At 49.2% G+C, this 17,907-nt stretch overlaps 1 protein-coding gene across 1 annotated transcript in view; it reads left to right on the top strand.

Moving 5' to 3' along the window:
* Nucleotides 1–17,907, top strand: part of timeout (circadian regulator timeout) — a 318,914-nt gene that overhangs the window by 10,128 nt on the left and 290,879 nt on the right. Inside the window, exons 7-8 of the mRNA XM_037423870.2 lie at nt 5,768–5,836; nt 6,315–6,582. Of these exons, the coding sequence (XP_037279767.2) occupies nt 5,768–5,836; nt 6,315–6,582 (337 nt within the window). The remainder of the gene's footprint in view (nt 1–5,767; nt 5,837–6,314; nt 6,583–17,907) is intronic.

Raw genomic sequence — 17,907 nt, 5'->3', positions numbered from 1 at the left:
TTTCAAAGCTCTAAATTGCTTTCCTTCCTCGGCAAACGACACTACAAGCTCAAAAACCACTTGTCACAGCCAAGCAGGAATATACAACTTTGTTCACGTCCATCAGCATGGTGCGCTCGTCGTTACCGGGGCCGCCGCTTGTCCACGAGTATGTGCGCAATTGTACTGAAAAGCAGCGTATTTGAAGAACAAAAAAAAAAAAAAGAGGTGCTCAAGGTCACAAGATGCATGTGACGTATTTTCTTTCACCATGCAATTCCTCCCTGCTTAGCTTTCAGCTATTTCGTCCGGATTGCAACAGGCAACAAAATTTTGGAACTCCGCTCATACTGGACTGATTCTAGAAACGTCGTGGCGGTAAATTTGTGAGGCAACAAGCATGTTTACTGGCTCCATGGCTATTTGAAAAAGTGTTGCAGGGCCCCTTTAACTCTTTCGTTACCACGCCTATTCAATTCGATTACCAGTGATTGACGCCTTTGGTTCATCAATTTTGGCATGTTGAATGTGTTTCTCATGCACCTAGCTCTTTCTCATAGTTAAAAAGGCCACTCAACTTTCAGAAGCAATTTTCATTTGCGCATTTTGGCAACATGGTGATTTCTGACAGACCTCTGCGCGTACAAATGTGCGAGTATTATTGGAAAAGTGCACTAGGCTGGCGAACTTGACAGAAGTGCGTGCCCCTCGTGATTATGCTACAGTAACATCGGACTTCTGTAAGAAAAAGAACCTTTGGAAGCCAAATATCGAATCAAAACGTCAGCTTCGCAATTCCACTATGTTGAGCATTTACATTTGCCAGAAATTTATGCCAGCTATTCAGTAGATAGCTGTTCCTAGGAGTCAGAGAAAATTTGGTCTACAAAAAATATTCATAAAGGTTTGCCGCATGTTGAAAGCGTCAAAGTGGCCTTCTCTGACAGTTCCCAGTAGCTTTGGCTGTGCTTGCATCATTATATCAGACACAAGGTTGCATCTAGTGGCACTAGTTGCTCCTATGAGGTTGTTGTCATGCACGCATATGGCTGCGCATCAGCACTGAAAAACACATGCTCTGCTCAAAACTGTCTGTCAACTCCACCTGAACTGAGTGAGGACGAGCTTAGAGTTCGAGGATGACAGCATCTCAGCTTCAAGTTTTACGGTGACGATTTTCTACGTCAGCCTGAGACATCCGCAGCTGTTCAGGGGTTTGTTTTATTTATTCTCAGATTGTCTCCTCGTCTGTAGCTGTGTACAGCTTCAGACCTTTGCACACAATCTTATAGCTATTCTGGTTACGTTCATGGTCCACACTTCACTAGGATGCAGTGTGTGGGCGCTGGCTGCAGAACTTCTCCTAATGACAAGAAGGCCTCCAGAGCACATCTGGGCCTGGCTACGGAGCAGCGCGAAATGGTTCAGAGCTGTGCGCATTATTGTCCTTTTTTTTTCATACAGTATGCGCAAAAATGCTAAGAAATATGCTTGGATGCACATACAGCCGAGTTCACATATAACGGCCACACTTAAAACGAACTTTCGCTTAAAACGAACAATATCCGCGTGACCGTGAAAATATACATTGATTCAATGGCACAAAATCGCACTTACAACAAACGTCTCCAAGTGCCGCTGATCGGTTATAGCAAACGGAGTCTGTGCTCTGCAGACTTCCTGGGAAACCACTTCCGACCACAGATCAGGCATCGGCGAGGTGCTCATACATTCTTATTTTTAAACGCCAACCCTGCCTCCGCGCTCTTCTAGTTGCCACTCTCTCCGAACGCTTTTTGTTACGCACCCCTCCGTCCTTCGTCCCCCCGCTACTCTGAGCACCACGCATCGCCAGACGAGGCCCTTGTTTTCAAACTGCCACCGCTCTTTCAAAGTCCAGTTGGCCATCTATCCTCTGTTTGATTGCCGGTACTGCCTTTGACGTCGCCGGCCTGGAGTGACCAGACCATTTGCCAACAACGTCGGCCACGGACTGTATCTGATCGTCTGCGTCTAGTGCACGCACGTACGCTACCCCATAGACTCTGATAACTTGCAATCATTTCGTGTTTAGGCCTTGTTCACGCTCACTTCGCACTCGGCTCAGCATGCCCTCCGCACGCGTGCCGAAGCGCGAGAACGGCTGTTAATTTGCATGGAACGAATCGTGAAATATCGAAACCACTGTTGCGAAGCGCGCCTCCGACGACGTTAGGAAGGGCGCCACGAATCTCACCGCTGCAACCACTGTTTCGAAAGACGACGACGCCAACACGATCCCGAAGGCGCCACTGCTTAGAACTCCGCCGGGAAGGTCACCAGCGGTTTGGTAGCGTAGGTTTCTCAGCTCGCGACTGCTTCTGCGCAGAGCTGATAGACGAGCGGACGAGACGACGGTGCGTTAAACAAGGTTTATGTACAGCATATATACAGAGGCGTTACAAATTCGGCACTGGGGCCGACAGCTTAGAGACCCGAAGAGCCTAGCTCTCCTCTCTAACACATAGGTCTGCTCTCAAATGGGTCTGCTAACACATAGCTCAACTCTCTATCACATAACTCAACTCTCTATCACATAGCTCTCTTCTCTAACACACAGCTCAACTGCGACACACATGTCTGCTCTCCAACAGGTCTGCTCTCCAAAAGTTGGTGAGGCCACGCAAACTCGCCGGCGCGAGTTTCAAGTTCAAAAACTCTCAAGTTTTTCTACGTGCGAGTTGCGCATTTCGGGGACCTTTCAGGCAAGCTACCCAACCTGCCTCCTTTCCGTGTGTTTTGGTTTTCAAGGTCGCCCTCCCGCCGCATCCTCCCCTCTCTATCCCAACTCCTTGCCCTTCTCTCGCAAATCTGCTTTCCTCTCTTAATCACAACCCCTTCGCCCGTCTCCACCGCTCTGCAACGCCAGCCATGCTGGCTCGAATTATTTCATTTTCCGACTAGAAACGGGCCCAGAGCTGTTCTATGCGTTCTGGCATGCGTGTCGCGTGTGCGCATCTTGCTCGCTCTTGGTGTGCATGTATGGTCAGGATGGCAGACGGGAGGACTTGCACGTTTTTTCTTGCCGCTCAACAACACGTCGAAAGTGTGACCGCTTGGTTTGGTCGTAATCCGCGTGCTAGGTGCCGCGTCGCGGAGTGCTTCCTCATAGCTGTTGACCACCTGGCAGCCAACTTTCCGCTTCGGGCGTCCCGGTATTCAGCTGTGGAGATGGTAAATATTTGGTGGGCGGCGGTGACGGCTACATGTGCGCGAAACTGTTTTCGCGAGGCTGACTTCGTCGACGTTGGGCCCGATGCTGAGCCTGAAGCTTCTGAACAGGATCATTCCGGCAGCAATTTGTGACAGCGTGTCGTCGACTCTGACCTGGATGGATTAGGGCGTTGTGAATGAATTACATGGCGAGAGCGATTTGGAGGAATCCGATTGTGAGAACGACAATACTTCTGAGCCAGTGCTTCATGCAGCTTATGCCACGGACCTTGGCGAACGAGCACCTTGCCTTTTTAGATGAACTCGAGACCGCCCTTATCACTTCTGCTTTTCAGACCACGTTCATCACGGACTTTTTGGGCAAAAAAAGTTTGTGTGTCACTCGCAACTTTTTTAAAGGCTGTGTTTCACTTGCAACTTTTTTAAAGGCTGTGTTTCATTTACTACGAACTTCGAGATACAGCGCACGGATGCCGCATCAGGCTCAGGTTCGTTACAAGCGGGCTCGACTGTATTCGAAAGCCAACCTATGCGGAGTGGGGTGGCTCATAGAAAGAGGTGACGCTAGATTAAATAGTGAAGTGCATTGGACATTTCATTTATAGAGGGAATATTCACATCATGGATATCCATCTATATTGGAACACCTAGAGACTCCTATCGCAAGACAAAATAAAGTTACTGAGAAAAGTGTACGAGTAAACTTGTGTCTCACAAAAAAACCATGCAATGCTTCACCGCATGGCACAAGCAACCAAGCAGCACCTCGGTTTGATTTTTTTTGTCTCTGTGAAGAGGAACAATGTGCAAAATTTATTACTTTTATAGTGTTTCTGGGTCAATTATCCACAAAATGTATATTCAAAATTTTCTTTGTTTTGAATGTTTTTGCTTAGTGGTTTTGGGACGTTAAGCCCCACATATCAATCAATTGAATGTTTTTGCATACATAGTGTTTTTTATTGCGCTGTTTACCAGCTGGCAACCGGAACTTTCACACTGGTCACATTTTTATTCATTCTAAAATAATTTTGTTGCTCTAAAACATATATTTTTTGGAAAGAGCATTTCATTGTGTGAAGTTTAGTATGCTGCAATGCGTGCCGGAGTACTTTTCAAAGTGGCAGAAATGATTTCCCTGAGACATATGAAAAACAACAATTTTCGCGTGGTAAAGAAAGAGTGAAAGGAACATGTTGCCCTCTAGTCAATTCTTAATTTTATTAAGCTTGATACAACGGCTTATATGATTCTAGTATAATAAATTTTAAAACGTTAAGTATCTTATCACTCGCATTTTACTGAAAATACTACTCAAGGTTGTTTCAACTTACTTTGAACGAAAAAAAAAGGCATTTGCATATAGCCTCTATTCAAATTCAAAAGAAATAATGTGCAGGTTTGTTACATCATGATAAATATTACCTTTTTTATATGTCATACGTACCATTCGAATTCAATTTGAAGTTAGTCGATCAAAATCGCTATTCGCTTCCAACCTAAAATTCACTATTGGCACAAGCCTAGTTTTTGCAGACACCCGACGTTTTTTCTTAAAAGTGTGGCACGGCAAAGTTTTAAAGAAACATGCAGATAGTTGACACAATGAATAGTTTTTCAACAAATTTGCTAGTCTTGATACCAACAGTGTCTCTGATTTTTACTTGATCTTCATGAACAGTATGAAAAATGTCTACATATTCTAGTTACGACTTTCCATTATCGTTGTTATATTCAGAATGAACGTTGCAGGGACGTGGTGGGCATGATGTTTTGCTGCCGAGTTTGATGTGCTAAATTTTCAACAATGGTGGCTACAATTCGATTCCAGTGGAACTGAAATATAACTGTACATCACATAGATAGATCACATCTAAGAGTCCAATGAGTCAAAACAGTCTGAAGACCTTTACTATGGCACTTCTAGGCCCTGTGTGCCACTTCAGGACTCCAAGATCCACAAGCAAACATATAATTACTTGCATAATAATGGGAACCAAAGTTTTACTGCTACCTGTGCTGTTGCTTTTGGCTTTCACTTATGGCATTCTTGTGCCAACTTCAAGGATAGGGCACACAACACATTTACGAAACAAGGACGCAACCCTTGTTGATTCCCTGGATCGTGTGTTTTCTATGCCTTACTTGCTGTAAAGGCAGAATTACTGCCTTGCCCATTCTCAAGTGGATGAAAATAACTGGTTACCTTAGGTGGTAATTAGCTTGAAATGTTTTCGATGATTTCATCATGCATGGTGATTGTACTGCCTGAGGTACATGCCAGTACTAGTAGGTGAAGTTTGTAATTCGAACGAGTATACATTTGCTTTTTTGTTAAGCTAGCCCTCCGATCTTGCATACTGTTTGCATCCTACTTCTGAGCGATGTTTGCCTCTAGCGTTTGAAACAATGTATGTTACGCACACAGATGTTCATTTTCTTGTGCAATAGTTAAGGCAACCATTCAGAACTGAAGCTAGGCTAGAAGGCAGTGTATTCTAGTCTTGAAGGTGAAACTCAATGATTCTTTAAGTTTTTTTACAGACGTTCGCTTTTTCAATTTGTTGCATTTCAGCGAACTTCTTAAAGCCAGGGAGGTGGAGCTCGCAAGAAAGAAAATGCAAATGCAGGCAAGGACAAAGAGGTAATTATCTGGTTGTTGCATAAGGTATTAGAATTAGTCGTACTGCTTTTCTTCACTTCAAATAATGTAGGTAATATGCTCACGTAGCAGAGTAAAATACCAAGTTTTGTTTATTTGTGGCATCACGTTTTAACGGCAAAAATGACCTTCCGTGTTTGCACAAACTGATCCACATCTCATTAGGAAGCATACTGTTGTATGCCGACTGAAGATCATTGCTCGCTGTGAGATGTGAGGGAAAGTCACAGTGCTGAAAAAATCTGACCCTCTTGCTTAACTGTGTGACTGTGTGGGTTGGTGATATGAGGAGCTTTTTAAAACTGTGACCGGCAACATGGCAGCATAGCGAAGGACTAATGCAGCTTTACCCGATGAGCACGCAAGCATTTGTTACTAAGCAAAAACTGGCACCGTTTCGTTGAAATGTGGCTCCATTATTATTATGTTCTGCTCTAATGCTATTTCTTTTTTTTATCAGGCACCCTCGCTTTGGTGGAACATTCACCGTGAAAAATATGAAAGGCATTGGTGACAATGACCTAGTTGCTCATGACACTTTATCCAAGCTTTCCCAATTGAGCTTCGATCGATCCAAGCCGTTCAAGGCCAAGCCCAAAAACAGAAGGCCTGTCCTGGCAGCCGATGACGTTACGCGGAGGTCCACCTTGAACATTCGGCTGTTTCTGAAGGGTCTCTGCACTGACTTCCTTAAGTGGTGCTACAATCCCATGATGCGGACTGTCAAGGTATCTCTCCACTTGGAATTCTCGCTTTTTTGTTTCTCAACAGATTAGTGTATTAAACATCTTGTCAGCCCATGTGTGATTGCTGTGTTTTCTAGAAAGTGTTTATACAATAAATCAAAACATCAGTTTCATAGTACTATTAGTGCATGCTCCTCAATTCATTACAGCATAGGGCTTGTCTGCGGCTCTGTGTTTCAATTAGCATATCATCCAATGTTAAGAAAGCATTATAGCAAGAACCAAATTGTAGGGCGATGGCACAAGTTGTTCATTTTCATTCTAGTCAAATGCATTTGCATACTTATAGTTTTAAAGTTGCAACTTGAGCAGACGAAAGGATTTTATTCACTATCTTCCCATATCACATTATAGACAGCACTGCTTGATTTTGGATCATGTTTCAGGTGTCATGAAAATTGTAAACATAGTGATAGGGGTTAAAGGAGGGCTGTTATAACGCGTAGGAATAAGAGCAGCTCGTACATTTGTACAGCCGTGTTTACTATATACACTGTGCATGCGCAGTTGAAGGCACCGTGAAATGCAACAATGAATAGGCTTAGATTGATGAACAACGCTCTGAGAACTTTAGTGTCAATAATTTCACCAACGTACGTTTATTAGTAGTGCAGGAAACCAAGTTTAAAGTTCTATTCAAGTTTAAAGCTCTGTTTTAAAAATATGCACCGAAGTCATTATGCATTACCACACATTTTAGAGTAGTTTTCGTATTTTGGTGACATTTGCACTACGAAATTTCCAGAAACTTGGCATGTTAAATTTATGGCGCCCTCACAGGACAATGCTTCATTTTTACTTATTAGGAACTGCAGTAGACTCTCACAGTAAAATCAGGTTCTCTTCACAATGTAGAAGAAACCACTTCTCCCCACTCGGCGCCCGAGGCACACCACCCGCATTGGTGTAGCAAAGTGGGAGAAGAAACGTACGCCGCTATCCCAATAGCGGCTATTGGCCTGCTGGTCGCTTGGCGATGAAGCAGAAGCAACGCTGAAAAAGTTCTAGATGGCTGAGAAAAACTTGTATTTACAGATTTTACAAAACAATGGACATCAATGTTACCAAAAAAAGAAAAGAAAAACAACTTGGAAATGAACCGACTTCTGTAGGGTGACCCTACGGGGTTCGGCGGAGCCGATGGTGCCTAACACCGCAAGCTCGGTTCAGAACACTTGGCGGAGCCCCGGGGCCTCTTCTTATCCCTTCCTGGCGCTCCGCCCTTACAACACTCTCGGCAAATAATCACCTGCTTGTCCTTTGATTGGACAGTACAGTAGGCAGATCAACAAAAAAAACCGCCACGAGGATGCCGCCTTCGTGCACGTGGGACTCATGCACTCTCCCCAAACAACACAACAACCAAAACGTAAATAAAACAAAACTAGCAAAAGCATAGAGGCCAGGGCCAGCTTCGCGGCGCACAATTATCTAGACAGAGCTAGCCGTACTCGGTATTGCGGCCGTAGGGCGACTTCCCTCTACCATGTCAATTTCTTGACGACAAGGCTATAATCCTCTTGCCTCTGTGCGCCGTACGAGGAACCGCTCCCTGACCGCGCATGTTTCTGCTTACGAGCTCCTTTGCCCGGATAAACGGGGACGCAGTCGAAGACATGCCCGATTCAAAAATAGGCAACCCAGGCGTCGAACGGGCGGCCGTTGCCATTTCCCGTGTCACGAGCCCGCTTCTGAGAGTTACTGGACCAAAGCCGGACCGGCAGTAAAGGTCGTCGGTGACTTCAGAGTTTTCGCAACGCGCCGCCGATTCTGCAGACGCGCAAACAGTACGTGGCCGGGCCATACGCCGAACCGATGCGAGGAGTCACCGCGGTGCGCAGGGTCTCGGAAGAGGCGCGTTGATGCGCCGACTGCCAGTTCCGAGAGGCAATTAGGGGGTCGTCACAATGACGTTTATAATCTCACCCCTTTTGTTGCCCCGGTTGGTTCCCTTTTCCTAGAGTTAATGGTAACTCGAAATGCTCGACCATCTCTGGCGTTGAACAAAGCAGGGTAATATGCTGGCGCCGTGTGTCTGCGCTCGCGGCAAAAACGGTTAGTCGCGCTTCGACCGCTTGTCACTCAAGCAACGCTGGCTGCCCGCGGCTGACATGCTGTCCCAAGCTTACGCCGCAAAGCAAATAAAAGCACACAAAAATTGCCGCGCTACGAATTCTTACCGCGGTCCTACACCCCCCATCCAAGACTTCGCAACAACTTGCCTACAGTGTTGCCGAAGTAAACCCACACAAAAAAAACCGACCGCGCTCAACCAGTGGGTGTAGGGCGGGTTAACAGCTGCAGCCAACGGCTGGGGTGTCCCTCCCACTACGCAGTGGTCGCGCTGCACCTGGCCGGCAGCAGCATGCGCAAATTCTCTCCTGCAAAGGAAGCGCGCAAAAAGCCCCACTTGGTCTCGGTGCTCAAAAAAAAAAAAAACAATGAAACAAACCAGTCTCCAGCGCCAGCTGACATGACAAAGCTACTTAGTAAGCTGCCCTGCTCTCTTAATATAGCGAGCCTATTCAAAACATCATGCAGCGGAGACACGGTATCTAGTAGACCCGACCGAACGTGCCAGAGCTGCTCGCTCCGCACGCCTTTTCACCAAACGCTTATGATGCATGCAACATCTGACATTCCCTGCCGTGGGCAATTCCTTGAACACTCTGCAAGAGTTTTCATTAACATGACACACACTGCAACACATGCCCCAGAACAATCGGGCGCTGTTGGCCCACCCAACATAATAAAAAAACGCAAGAAATATTGGCACTTAAAAGCAAACAGACACCACACGCAGTTCACACCACTACACTTGGTAATTGTCACACACTGTTGTATGATGTTCAAAAGTTCCATCAGCATTCTGAAGTGTTATTGCCATGTTTGCCCCACAAATCCATCACTTAGTCCCATGGCACATAACACTCGTTCCCCCTCCTTCACTGATCGCCGCTGCGGGGCTCTCAGGCTACTGCACCTCCTCCCAGCATTGGTTTGTCAGCCGGGAAAGCGCGTCGGCATCAGCATGTGCTGTACCCTTTCTGTGTTGCACTACCACGTCGTAGCGCTGCAAAGCCAATGCCCAACGTATCAATTTGGCCCCTTGTGGCGAAGCTTGAGTGAGGTACGCGAGTGGATTGTGGTCGGAGACGACAAAGATTTTGGCCCCTAATACCCAGGTGTCGAACTTTTTGAGTCCCCAAATGACACCAAACGCCTCGCGCTCTATCGTAGACCATTTCATCTGAGCAGGCGTGAAGCCATAACTGGCAAAAGCAATCGGGCACTCGGTACCTTCATCGGCTATTTGGGCCAAACAAGCTCCCACAGCGATAGCGGAAGCGTCCGTAAAAAGCCAAAACGGCTTGTGAATGTCTGGAGTGGTTAATTCAACAGCGCTGCACAGGGCACCCTTGAGTTTTGCAAATGCCTCGTCGGCCTCGGGCATCCAAGGGATGTGGTTAGGAACATGTTTAGCCGTCAATTGGGTAAGGGGCTTGGCAATGCCAGAAAAATTGGATACGTAACCCCGGTAATACCCGCACAGACCTAGAACACTCCTTAACTCTTTTTTATTATGGGGTACTTGCAGCCCCTCAATAGCCGCGAGCTTGCTGGGGTCCGGACCGTGCTTTCCCGATCCCACAATATGTCCGAGGTAGCAGATAGACGCGCACGCCACCTGACATTTTTCCATGTTAGCTACTAGACCTACGGACGTTAGGGCGGAGAACACAGCGTGGAGGTGCCGGACGTGCTCCTGTAGGGACCTGCTGAAAACCGCAATGTCATCCAAGTAGGCACAGGCATACGCCTCATGGAGTGCTAACAGCTGGTTTATACTCCGCTGAAAGCTGGCTGCCGCGTTCCTGAGCCCAAACGGCATTACCTTCCAAGCAAGCTGACCTAGGTGCGACACGAACGCGGTCATGCGCTGTGACCCCTCCGCTAAGGGAACTTGCCAGTAGCCTCGTCGGAGATCAATGAGGGTTATATAACTAGCCTGACCTACATTTATTATCATTTCTTGCGGGAATCCCATTGGGAATGCGTCTGGTTCGGTTATGGCATTCAAGCTTCTGTAATGACACACAGGCGCACTGTGCCATCTTTTTTCGGGACGCACACAAGGGGGTGAGCAAATGGACTTTCGCACCGGTATATTAAACCAAGCTCGAGCAGTTCCGCTATCTGTTTTGAAACCTCGTCCTTCAAGGCCACTGGCATGCGGTAAGGGCGGCTACGTTTCGGCGTGGCCCCTTGCATAAGCCTTATCTTATGTTCGCCGACTTGCGCGATCCCCACTTCTCTGCTAAATAAGGCCGCATGGCGTTCAAACACCTCCCGTACTAACACTCTTTCAGGGGGCTGCAAATGAGCCAAGCTACCCGCCGGTAGGATAGATGCTCTGTCGTGCGAGGTGACAGGACGCGGCACGTATTCCACCTCCCCGAATTCGGGGTCATCATGGATTACCGTATGACACCAATGTCAGCGACACGGCACGTGTACGGGCGCAGGTGGTTGGCATGCACTAGCATACGCTTACCCGCCGGCCTCTCTAAGTAATAGGAGTGTTGGTGGTACTTTCCTGTGATCCTGCAAGGATCTACTCATTTCGGTTGCATCTTACCGGAACGGTTGCTATCAAAAACAAGCACCTGCTCCCCCAGTTGAAACTCCTTTTCTTTCGCACGAAGGTTGTATTGCGTCGCGTACGCCCTCTGCTGTTTAGTTGCGGTCACGTTAGCAGCTTCCGCGGCTATCTCCAACTGTTTCTTCAGTTTTCGTATATACTCCGCCGGCTTGTCTGCCACTGTCGCGGGCATTTCCTGTTCTCCCGTCCAAGCCCTCGGTAGGATCGCGAGCGGACCGACGGGTTTTCTGCTGTACATCATCTGGAACGGGGACACGCCCGTAGTGTCGTGAGGAACTTCTCTGTATGCCCACAGTAGAAGTGGCACGAACTTGTCCCATTGTCGCCCCTGTTCAGATATCACATGAAGTAGCATGTTTTTGAATACTCTGTTCCACCGTTCGACCGCTCCGTAGCTTTCCGGGTGGTCCGGTGTCGAAAACCGAGGGGAACAGCCGAGGCGCGTCAGGAATTCGCGGGTCAGCGCGGCGGTGAAATTGGTCCCGCAATCTGAACATACTACCTCTGGTATCCCGCTGCGGCTGAAAATTTCCAACATTGCGTCGCAGATAGCTTTAGCTGTCAATGACTTGAGACATATGACCTCGGGCCAGCGGGTGCAGAGATCTATCATGCACAACGCGTAGCGGTGGCCGCGAGTTGTCGGCGGCTCAATTGGTCCTATGACGTCGATATTGACTTTCTGAAAGGGGTATCGGGGCCTTACGAGGGGCGCTATGGGAACTCTGTCTGTCTGCCTCCTGTCAGCCCTGATCTGGCACGCGTGACAACAATTGCAGTAGTCTCGGATGTCCTTTTCTATACCTGGCCAAAAAAAACTAAGTTTAATTCTCGCTTTCGTCTTACGAAACCCCAGGTGTCCGCCCCAATACGACTCATGTGCCAGGCTGAGCACATCAGCCCGCCGGGTGGTCGGCAAAACTAACTGCTTGATCGGTTGACCCAATACCTGTTCTCGGTGATACAGCAACCCGTCAATCACCAGCATTCCACCTCGCCCTTCCGCGGCGTCTCTCCATGCCCGGCCCAACGTTTCGTCACTCTTTTGTTCCTCACGCAATGCCTCGAAATCACCCCTCTCGCCACTTGTGCCACCTTGCGACACGCAACTTGCCTCGTTCTCGGTGGTGTGTGGTGTTTTCTCTCTAGCGTTACGCTCTCCTTCCAGCCCTGATTCTCCCTCCTCTACCTCCACGGCTGTAACCACTTCTATCTCCCGGGTGCGTTCGACTTCTCTGGGCTGTAGTACGCTTCCCTCCGCTGACCGCGGATAATCCGGAGTCGGTCTACTCTGCTCTACTACTCTCCCATCTAGTTTTGCGGCCGCCTCTCGTTCGTCGGAGAAGTTTCGGGGGGATAGTGTCGTGTCCTGTTTGTTGTATTCACACTGGCTCTGCTGCAACGCGGTCCAATCGCTCGCCGAGAGCAGGCATTCACTCACGCTTAGTTTATCTGTGACCGCACACAAGACCGGTGTGGCCTGTGAAACTTCGGCAAACACCGGTTGCCCCTGTTTCAGCGTTAGCGGGAGCTCTACTAGTTTGGCCTCGACTCGTTCACCAAATGCTGCCCGGAGGCTTACGCGGCCATAGGCCTGGACAAAATTCTTCAGGAACCACGCTTTCCTGCACTACCGTAATCTCGGCGCCCGTGTCTACTACTGCATTCAAAGTTTTATCTTTGCAATTCAGAGTTACCTTCCACAAGCGGTCGGCAGGCGTTACATTATCTAGGCAGACTCGAGCAGTGAGTTTATCATTTCCCTCCGAAGCGCTAAGATTCGGCGCCAACCTTTCAAGATAATGCGGGTAGTTGAGTCTAATATGAGTGTTCGATCCACACTCAAAACATCCCGTTTTCCTCGGTTGCCTATTGGAATTATACGAACCCTTCGGTCTCGTGTTCGAACCCTTACTCGGACCCGATGGGCTGCTACTCTGGTGGTCGGTTGTCTTCTCTACCCCTTTACTGCTGGCATTGCGTGGCTGTCCTTTCTGCGCTTCCGCACTGCCGTTCGCGTCTTCAAAGGTGTGGAAGAGCCTTGCAATTTCTGTGCTTTTGTACCACGCTGCCCCCTCACGTAACCTCAAGTATTTTAATGCCTCTTCAGACAACACGGCTTTGAATTGGTCCACTACCAGTAGTTCCAAAAGCTCCGCGAAGGTGGACACGTCTCTTGACGCCACATAAAAATTTAAGTAGCTGCCCAACCTTGTTGTAAAACTTTTCCACGTCTCTGTTTTTCGCTTACGTGCCCCTGTGAATTTCTTTTGGTATTCTAAGGGAGACAGCTTCAGTTCATCAAGCACTACTTCCTTCACGGTCTCATAGTCCCGATGTTGGGCGGGTGTGAGCCGAGTTGATAAATACTCTATGCGCTCAGCCACGAGTAAAAAGACTATTTGTCCCCAATAACTTCGAGGCACCTCATATGCCTCCAGAGTGTGCTCTACTGACTCGAACCAAATTGGGACCTCCGCGTCTGCGAGAAATTTCGGGAAAGCACCCACTAATAATTTGGCGTATTTGCGCCACTCAGTGTTGGAGCAGCGCTCAAATGTTCTGCCAGCATCACTCACGCTACCTGATGGGCTTGCCGGACGTAATTTAGCGAGCTCTAACTCCAACTTCATTTGCCGGCTTCGTTCGCGAGCCATCTTAAAATCATGATCTGCTTGGTCTCGTGCCGTCCAAGGGACGTCACCACTCCCATCCTCACTCGCCCCATCACCACCCTCCATCCTGCTGAATGTGGTGCTAGCCTGTTTGCCCCGCAACAACAATACAGCAATGAGAAAGGGAACTCACGTTAGCTCTGTCCCGTTGTCGTGGCGTCGCTCTGGCTCACTGCTGCAGGCTTCTGGTCGATGCCCCACCTCGTCGTGGACGTGCCTTTTGGGTGTCGAGAACTCGTACGAGGACCGCTTTGACCCAGTCACTCCCTCGGTGTCTTTCGGGAACACCAGGCTATCTGCAGCTTCCAGCTGCCGCAGCTACTTGCTGCAGTGTCTGTCCGTTGGTCTGGTGCCGATTGGCGTCTTCATCTGTTCTTCGTCTTTCCTCTCAGCCAGCTTCTTCCTTCTTCCACTCCGTCCACAGCAAGCCAATCCTGCTCGACTGCGCCAGTAGAATCAGGTTCTCTTCACGATGTAGAAGAAACTACTTCTCCCCACTCGGCACCCGAGGCGCACCACCCGCGTTGGTGTAGCAAAGCGGGAGAAGAAACGTACGCCGCTATCCCAATAGCGGCTATTGGCCTGCTGGTCGCTTGACGATGAAGCAGAAGCAACGCTGAAAAAGTTCTAGATGGCTGAGAAGAACTTGTATTTACAGATTTTACAAAACAATGGACATCAATGTTACAGAAAAAAGAAAAGAAAAACAACTTGGAAATGAACCGACTTCTGTAGGGTGACCCTACGGGGTTCGGCGGAGCCGATGGTGCCTAACACCGCAAGCTCGGTTCAGAACACTTGGCGGAGCCCCGGGGCCTCTTATTATCCCTTCCTGGCGCTCCGCCCTTACAACACTCTCGGCAAATAATCACCTGCTTGTCCTCTGATTGGACAGTACAGTAGGTAGATCAACAAAAAAAACCGCCACGAGGATGCCGCCTTCGTGCACGTGGGACTCATGCACTCTCCCCAAACAACACAACAACCAAAACGTAAATAAAACAAAACTAGCAAAAGCATAGAGGCCAGGGCCAGCTTCGCGGCGCACAATTATCTAGACAGAGCTAGCCGTACTCGGTATTGCGGCCGTAGGGCGACTTCCCTCTACCACGTCAATTTCTTGACGACAAGGCTATAATCCTCTTGCCTCTGTGCGCCGTACGAGGAACCGCTCCCTGACCGCGCATGTTTCTGCTTACGAGCTCCTTTGCCCGGATAAACGGGGACGCAGTCGAAGACATGCCCGATTCAACAATAGGCAACCCAGGCGTCGAACGGGCGGCCGTTGCCATTTCCCGTGTCATGAGCCCGCTTCTGAGAGTTACTGGACCAAAGCCGGACCGGCAGAAAAGGTCGTCGGTGACTTCAGAGTTTTCGCAACGCGCGCCGCCGATTCTGCAGACGCGCAAACAGTACGTGGCCGGGCCATACGCCGAACCGATGCGAGGAGTCACCGCGGTGCGCAGGGTCTCGGAAGAGGCGCGTTGATGCGCCTCTTCCGAGACTGCCAGTTTCGAGAGGCAATTAGGGGGCCGTCACAATGACGTTTATAATCTCACCCCTTTTGTTGCCCCGGTTGGTTCCCTTTTCCTAGAGTTAATGGTAACTCGAAATGCTCGACCGTCTCTGGCGTTGAACAAAGCAGGGTAATATGCTGGCGCCGTGTGTCTGCGCTCGCGGCAAAACCGGTTAGTCGCGCTTCGACCGCTTGTCACTCAAGCAACGCTGGCTGCCCGCGGCTGACATGCCGTCCCAAGCTTACGCCGCAAAGCAAATAAAAGCACACAAAAAATTGCCGCGCTACGAATTCTTACCGCGGTCCTACACTCACTAACCCCATATCTCTTAAACGGCACTTCTGCTTTGATGGAACAACTGCCTCTGATATGATTGGTTTCATACTTCTCTTCTGCTTCCTTGTTTATCTCTCAATAAACTGCTGTCGTAGTAAAATGAACATATTGCTGCATGCATGTTGACATATTGTGTGACGATGCGCGTGTGTGCTTGACGAAGAGGACGAAGAGTGGTCTCGGCTTGGTGTCTGGTGAAACGGTCACGCCGCTGCTGCTGGTTTGAAATATATTTCATCCACAGCCTCGTCGATACAGCGTCCCTTCTCTTTTGTAACATATTTGGTGGAGGCGGAACGTTCCCCGTTCTCACCACGAAGCTTCGCAGTGGCTGCACCGTCCAGTCTCTGGCCATGGCTTCCAATGATAACAACCCGTCACCGTCACCGTTTTCAGCTGGAGCGCTAGCTACTACGTACCTTGCGATGTCCCACCCTCGTGATCCCGGTACGTTCTCCTCCCAGCTTTGCCTTGACGTCGACTACTGGCTCTGCATGTACGAGCGCATTAGCCTGTCTCACCGATGGGACCCTACCATGATGCTCGCATACGTAATCGTTTACTTGGATGGCATCTCACGTGTATGGTTCGACGCTCATGAGGCCGAGCTCACCAGCTGGGAAATCTTCAAGGAACGACTACGCGAAATCTTTGGGGACCTGTCCGGTCGACAAATGGCCGCACGACAAGAACTCGCCACCCATGTACAGTAATCAACCGATTTGTATGTCTTGTACATACAAGGCGTGCTCACGTTGGGCCGCAAAGTGGATGAGCAAATGACCGAGTGCGACCAGGTGAACCACATACTCAAGAGCATTGTGGACGACGCTTTCAACTTGCTCATGTACAACAACGTCACGACCGTAATCTCATAATTAAGGGATACCGCCGCTTCGAAATGGCCAAAAACCATTGAGTTCGGCCTCATTTTTCGCGGCTCCCAAACATGGCTGTCACGTGAAACCTGTACCGATCTCGGTGCCACACCACCCTTGCACGAGAATGTTACATGCATTGTTGGGCGCGAGCTTGAGGCGGCCCGTCCGGCGCCGTTTCATTCACTTTCACTAGACCAGGGCACCGTGCAAATGCCTCCGGCAGTGTCAGTTATACAGGCAGTCGTGCGGCAAGAAATTGCTAACCTTGGCTTTCCTGTCGCCTGCTTCGTCTCAGGACCGGACTACAGACCAATGCCAATAAATGCACCATGCCATGACCCATACTTTCTGCCCAGATTCCACAATCCGACAGAATGGAGAACAGCAGATGACAAGCCAATCTGCTTCCTCTGTCACTGAGTTGGCGATGTCTCCCGCTACTGCCGCAGCACTTGGACGCCCCCCCCATTGGAGCCAATTTTCTTCTCCTCGGCCATACGCGGACCCCCGTCAGTATTCGCCCAGCCATGAGTACCCTGCTTCCGACGCACCTAACAACCGCTCTACCGCTCGTTCACCGTCACCACAACGCCGCCGTTCTTCGTCGCCCCAACCCCGCCGCTACCAATCGCCGACTAACTATGGATCTTCTCGGACGAAAAACTAGAGTATGCAGCTCCTGGAGATAGGGCTGCATCAAGAGCAACTGACCCAAATCTTCCGTTGACGCTCCCTACTAATAAGAACTTGCTGAAAGTGCATGTGGACGGTGTTTCTTTGGCGGCTTTAGTTGACACTGGAGCTCAGGTGTCTATAATGAGTGCTCGTCTCTGTTGCCGCCTCAAAAAAGTACTCACTCCTGCCGCAACACAAGCCGTCCATGTCGCCGATGGTGGAACTGTAACCGTCATTGGAATGTGTACCGCTTGTATAAGCCTTGCCGGCCGCCATGTTCCTGTTTTATTTACCGTGATCGACAATTTCCCTCATGACTTCATCTTCGGAATGGACTTCTTATCGACGGATTCTGCCCTGATCGACTGTTCCGCCAGCACACTCTGCTTAGAACTTCCTCTTCTTCCAGATTCTAGCCCCGAGCTGCCAAAAAGCCTCTGTACCACAGACTTCAGTCGGATACTGCCAGAAGCCCTCAAATTCATTGAATTGGCAACAAGTTCACCTGTTGTGGACGGTGATTATGTCGTCAGCCTATGCTTGATGTTCTCCTGGCGCGC

The sequence above is a fragment of the Rhipicephalus microplus genome, chromosome 4 (assembly GCF_043290135.1).
Source record: "Rhipicephalus microplus isolate Deutch F79 chromosome 4, USDA_Rmic, whole genome shotgun sequence".
Taxonomy (NCBI): Eukaryota; Metazoa; Arthropoda; class Arachnida; order Ixodida; family Ixodidae; genus Rhipicephalus; species Rhipicephalus microplus.
Note: the sequence above shows the minus strand (reverse complement) of the source record. Positions and strands in the feature narration are given on the sequence as shown.